Source organism: Molothrus ater, chromosome 21 (assembly GCF_012460135.2).
Source record: "Molothrus ater isolate BHLD 08-10-18 breed brown headed cowbird chromosome 21, BPBGC_Mater_1.1, whole genome shotgun sequence".
In the NCBI taxonomy this organism is placed as follows: Eukaryota; Metazoa; Chordata; class Aves; order Passeriformes; family Icteridae; genus Molothrus; species Molothrus ater.
In genome coordinates this window covers 7,193,870-7,199,975 of record NC_050498.2, presented here as the reverse complement: position 1 = coordinate 7,199,975, position 6,106 = coordinate 7,193,870, and the positions used below count along the sequence as shown (strand labels likewise).

The 6,106-nt window shown below is 53.1% G+C and overlaps 1 protein-coding gene across 1 annotated transcript in view; it reads left to right on the top strand.

Moving 5' to 3' along the window:
- Nucleotides 1–253: 253 nt before the first annotated feature.
- The window catches only part of PHF12 (PHD finger protein 12), a 31,840-nt gene continuing 25,987 nt past the window's right edge, over nucleotides 254–6,106 (top strand). The window contains exons 1-2 of the mRNA XM_036395102.2: nucleotides 254–624; nucleotides 944–1,125. Of these exons, the coding sequence (XP_036250995.1) occupies nucleotides 559–624; nucleotides 944–1,125 (248 nt within the window). The 5' untranslated portion in view covers nucleotides 254–558. The remainder of the gene's footprint in view (nucleotides 625–943; nucleotides 1,126–6,106) is intronic.

Sequence of the window (6,106 nt, the reverse complement as noted above, 5' to 3'; positions counted from 1 at the left end):
CGCGCCTGCGCGAGAAGAGGGCCGAGAAGGGGCGGGGCGGGGCGGGGAGGCGCTCCGCGCACGCGCAGTGGCTCTGCGTGCGTCCCGCCGCCCCCCCCCCGCCGCCGCCGCCGCCGCCGCCGCGCCAGGTCCGCGCGCGGGAGGCGGTGCGGGACGCGCATGCGCGCGGGGCGGGCGGGGCGGGGGCGCAGAGTGCGCGTGCGTGCGGGGCCCGGAGCGTCGGCGCCGCCTGTGCGCGGGGCGTGCGCGGTGCGTGAGCGGCCGCGGCGGGCGCGGGGCCGCCGCCCCCTCCCTCCCTCACCCACCCACCCCCTGCGCGGCAATGGCAGCGGGCGTCGGGCCCCCCGCGGCCGCCCCCGGGCACGGCTGGAGGAGGAGGAGGACGACGCGCAAGCCGCAGCGGCCCGTGGGATAGGCCCCGCCGCCCGCCCGCCCCCGCCGCGCCGCGTCCCCCCCCCGCCGCCTCGACGCGGAGCCGCCGCTGAGGGGCCGCCGCACGTCCCCGCCTCGCTCCCTCTCGCCGGGGGGGGCTCTCGGGGCCGCTCCTGGGCTGGATGAATGTGGGAGAAGATGGAGACCAAGACGATCGTCTACGACCTGGACACCTCCGGGGGGCTGATGGAGGTGAGGCCCGGGACGCGGCGGGGGGGGCCGGACCGGGGAGGCAGCGGGGCTGCAAGATGGCGAGGGAACCCCCCCAGCCCGGAGCCCCGTGGCCTTACAAGGAAGTGCGGAGGGACGGAGGCAGCTCGCCCGGCCCCCGGAGAGGCCCTGCCGGACACGGGGCGGGCGGGGCGGGCTCGGCCGGGTCTCTGTCCCCCCCCCCGATCCCCTCCCGGAGGGTCCAGGGCCGCTGTCCCCCCGGCGGGCACGGGGAGAAGGGCGCTGGGTCAGGGTCCGTGCAGCCCTTCAGAGCGCGCTCTGTCTGTGTGTGCATGTGCAGCAAATCCAGGCCCTCCTGGCTCCCCCCAAGAGCGAAGATGGGGAGAAGAAGAGCAGGAGGCCCGAGAAGGAGCCCAGGCGAAGTGGCAGGGCCACTAACCACGATAGCTGCGATAGCTGCAAGGAAGGAGGGGATCTGCTGTGCTGCGATCACTGCCCCGCCGCTTTCCACCTCCAGTGCTGGTAAGGCTTGGCGCTCTCTCCCTCCGGATCTGCCCAGGGCACCTTCCCTCCGGCCGCTCCCGCTTCCCGTTAGGTCCCGGGGAGGGGGGGGACGTGGGGCCGGCTGGAGCAGACAGGAACAAAAAGGAGGTGCAAACCCCGCTTGGGTCCATCCCTCCTCAGGCTAATCCACGGCGGCCGAGGTGAACCCTCCCCTGGCTGCTTTCTGGAGGGTTGGGGGTCCACCCTCCTCCTTTCTTTTTGTGCTGAGCAGCAGGCGAGAGGCCTGGAGGAGGAGCGAGGCCGCTGGCTGCGCGGCCTGGCTGCCTTGGTGCTGCCCCTGCCCGGCCTTTCACCCTCCCCAGCGGGAAACTTCCCCACCTCACCCCTCTGCAAGGGTGCCTGGCTTGCGGGGAACCCTCCGGAGGGCCCTGGCTGGAGAGGGGGAAGCCCTGGTGGCGTCTCCGCACCAGGCCTGACGTTCCCAGCGCTTCCGTGCTGCTGCAGCTGCTGGGAATAATGGAGGTTGCTGTCTCTGTGTCTCCCTGCCTCACTGTTTACAATATGGCGACCTTCCTTTAAATTATATTTTTATTCTCAGCGCCATTTTGGCTGCATATATGACTTCCAAACCCTCGCAACACTCCCCACAGTATCTCAAACGTGAAAATACCTTCCCCGTGGAAATCCAGGCCTCCAGACTTTAACGTTGGCCGGGTTTATTCCTTTCCCTCCTTTTTTCCCTTCTTCCTTGCTCTTCCAACCTGCTTGTCTCATCCGTGGGGGTGTCTGCTATGAGCTGGGGGGCTGACGGGTGCTCTTGCTGGGAGTTGTGTGGCTTTGTTGATGAAGGCAGAGCTTTCTGCATGCAGATCTGGCTGCCGGCTGGGAATCGAGGTGCGTGTGGAAGCGGTGGCAGAGCTCGAGGTGCTGGAGGCTGCAGCAGGATGGGCTCTTGCTGCCTTCCCTCACAGCTTCCCAAGCTCTCCCGGCACAAAGCGACACCACGCCAAAAGCGCCTCCTCAACTTTCCGCCCCAAAGTTTTTCCTTTTTCTGCACCCGGAGCTTGGATGCATCCTGAAATCCCCCCTTCCAACAGTTGACACAGGCGGGCGGTTTGTGTTAAATTAGCACAGCCAGAGTGGATAATGGAGTGGAGGAGGGAGCGGGGCAAGTCAAACAGCTGGAGCTTGGGAGTACAGAGTATTCTTCCTTAGGGGAGATTTTTTAACCACATTCCTTTCTCTCTTTCATGCTTTGGAGCTTTGTTTGCCACCCTGTTACAGCTGTCTCCTCTGCGCTTTTTTTTTCCTCCCTCTGTTGTTTGTTTTTTTTTTTTTTTTTTTCCCTTGCCTTTTTCTGATTTTCATTTGCTTGCTGGCTATTCTGCATTTCTATGCTAATTGAGGGTCTCAGAACACTTATTAAACTGGTTGCTGATAGCAGGGGAGCTGAGTGTGCGGTCACAGTTCTGTAGGGAGTGTCCCGTTAGCAGCGTGTAGCCAGGCAAACCCGACAATGCTGTAGCATGCAGCCATGACATCATCCCTCCTACCCTGAGGAAGTGCTACTGGTGGTGGTAGTGCAGATCCTCTAATATTTACTAGCAGGATAGTAATTATCATTATTTTTCATCCAGTGTCCTTGATGAGCTTTAATTTAAGGGTGTTTTTTTCCTTCTGCCGGGCGTAGTTGCTTTCGGGTGCATCCTGAGTGTTCTCCTAGCGAGGCTGGAGCGATGGCTAGAACTTCACATTTTGGAATGGAAGAGCTGTGCCTAGGGCTGCAGAGTTAACTCTGAATCCTAGTTAAGTCTGACCATAAATGAGACCACTTTGTGCATGCCTAAATTTCATGGCTTAATTTGGTGATGTTTTTGTAGTTAGCGAGTGGGAAACAACCAGATAAATGAGATAACTGTAAAGCTTTCACTGTACCTGAGTTAGTTGCATTATAATTGTGTAAGAATTTATATAAAAATATTATAGAAAAATATATGTGTATCTTTAACTAGTCACTCTTCAGAACAGAAATGAAAGAGCAATTCTAAATACTCTCTTTCACCCTATTTGTTGCCTCTGCTGGGGTTTGTCAAGCGATCCCTTTGACGGCAGCCCAGACCCTGCTGTGGGAGGTGGCACAGTGTGGAAAGGCTTTGTCTGAAGGCTTCCAGTTTGGGCCTGGTTCTCCTCCTTCCTCCTGGACCTTTGTTGGACCTTTGGCTATGGCCTTCAGGTGACCTAGGTTGTCTCAAAGGGATGCTCAGGTTTTGTTTTCGTGTGTCTTCCCATTACCTCCTACATTTTGCTGGAAGTAAACTTCCGTTCTGGATATAAACTTAGGCATAAAGACAGCACTTGCAACTTCCTTTCTGCCTCCTTTTTTTTTTTTATTTAAAGAATAGTAGCTGTAATGCAAGGCTTGCTTTGAGTCACTTGAATAGCACTGCTGGAGCACTCTAACTGGTTTGTGTCGACAGCTCACCTGTTCTCTGAATGTTTATTGTGAGCATTAGTACCAGATTGAATTTATTATCAATACAGCATAACGAAAAAAGTAGCTTTTAATGTGTCTAGGGTTTGTGATCAGCTGATTACAGCTGTAATCAGCTCCCATACAGCTGCATGGGAGAGGCCGTATTATAAAAGAAAAGGATTTTCAGGGATATGATTGGCACAAGTCATGCAGTCAGCTGGAGACAAACCCAGCTCAGCTTCCCAGGAACTCGTGTTGCTCCTTCTTGTGTAGAGAAGGTTCTTCTGTATCGAGTTGTTTAAGCCTGTAGTGAGGAAGTTGGCTTTGCTAGGTGTGTGACCCTCAAACTTCAGCAGTTTGCCTTAACTTCAGTTTAGCACTTAAACCCGTTGTCCTCTGCGGAAAACAGAAGGCACTTGGCCAAAACTTTCAGAGTCTGATAGTGTTACACATCTGAGGTGGTAAATAACAAGTTTTGCTGGTACACTGTGGCACAACTGCTCTCCTGAATTAACGTGGGTGGAAGTGACTTCCCAATTCATCTGTTGGGGTGTCAGCTTTTCCCACAACTCCATTTTGGAGTCACTAGTTCAGTGTAAAGCTGCTATGGGTGCTCTGAGAGGCCAGAGGATTCCAGCCTGGCTGCAGAGAAACCGGCCTGGTGGGAGGGATACAGGAAAGTGCAAAATCCCTGCCAGATACTTAGTTTCAACATACTTGGATTAATATCACGGTCAGGTGACTCTCCTCAGGTTTGAATTTACAGAGAGAGGTTTTTTGGGTCCCTAGTAATTCTTGACAGCAGGACGTCAGATTTTTAGCTCTGAAGTTGGTGTCTGGTTCTGCTGTTTGCCCACAATCTGTTGCTTTGGGTAACAGTGCAGAGTGCATTTCCATCCTGATGTTCTGCCTTAGCCCAGGCCCCCAGGGATGGTGCAAACTCCTTCTTTACATGATTGAAAACCAATTTTCCAGTGCTACTTCTATTCTTTCCCATTTATATCCTCCTCCTGGCAATGTGATTGTTAGAATTCCCTGTGTTTTCTTGAGCTTGTAGTAAACTTGATTCACGTTGAAGCGGGTTTGCAAAGTGACTGATGTTGCAAATTCATTACGAAGGATTAGAAAGATCCCCGGGAGAGGAAAAGTTTAGTTAACAAGCTGGGGGAGGGGAGTGACAACAGGAGGGAGAACCAACACAGAACAGTTTTGTGTTTGTTTTTTTTCTCTCTCCTCTTGTTTTTTTTTTATAAAGTCTCCCTGCCCAAGTTTCTGGTTGGAGGAGCCCAAAAGCACAAACCTCACTGAATGCTGCGGTTCAAGTCCCTCTTGTAAAATCTCATGCCGCTGGCTGTGCAGCTCTGCTGGCATGGCAGAGTGACCTCAGTCCCTTAAAGCTGACCAGTTATGTAAACGACAGTGCCAGTTCTGTGGCCCTGCTCAGCAGAAAGGTTCCTCGTAGCTGGGCTTCCTCACTGCTGTGCTGGGAGAAGTGTGTCCTGTCCGTACCGGGGCCTGCTACCTCCATCATACTTTTTGCAGCACCTCCTTGTGTTTATATTTGCAGTGTTTGGCTCATTTCCCTCTCGATTTGGCAGTCTTCACCCAAGTGCTGGTGTCGAAGAACAGGAGTGACAGAGCTGCAAAGTGCAGCAGAGGAAGCTAAACTAGATTTTGGTATTTTCTATGAGTCACATTGTTTTAGTGCTTCGAACAAAGAATGGAAAAAAGTCGTGTTTGGCTGGTAGGACATCCATAACTCTTTCCCCACCTTATTCTGTCTAAAATGCTCTGCTTTATCTTTGGCATTTGTTCTAGCTTTGGGTTTTTACATGAATATGCAGTCTGTGAGGGGAGAAAAACAATGGCCAGTCTATTGTCTCAGTTAATCCTTCCCTTAATGGTAATTTTGGGCTGCCTCGGGTGTTTCAGGTGAATCTTAAAATGGTCTGAGGCATCTTCTGCTGTAAGGAGTAGGGGATGTCCAGGAAGGTGCTGGAGAGGCAAACTTGCTACCTAATAGTGGCTAGGAGCAGGGTTTCGGTACATTGAATTACATCACAGCTTCAAAAAAGCTTGTAGTTTTAAGTGAAGGAAGTTTTTAGTAAGAAGCTTTCTGTTTGTTTGGGTTTTTTAACAGTAAATGACTGGCAAACCCCTACTTTAATGTTTATGTAATTGCATATTGAAGGTCAGAGTAAACTGTTCTGTTCCCAACATTTAAATGTATCCATCTTAACCGATACTTTGTTAAAACAATATTGGTTTAAGTATGTGCTTTTAAAAAAACCCAACTTTTGTTTTTATGTATCTCTGGCTCTGATATTTTGGGAGCCTTGGGGCCAGCCCAGGCTGGATCCTGAGGCAGGAGGAAGTGATTGCCCTGGTTGGGTTTCTGGCAGTGGAGGGTTCACTGCGTGTGCGCCTGCAGATGTGGTAACATGATCAGTCTTGGCAGCTCTGCTCAGCAAAGTTGTACCAATGAGATTTTTCACTCTCCTTATTTTGTCCTAAATCTCTCCGTGC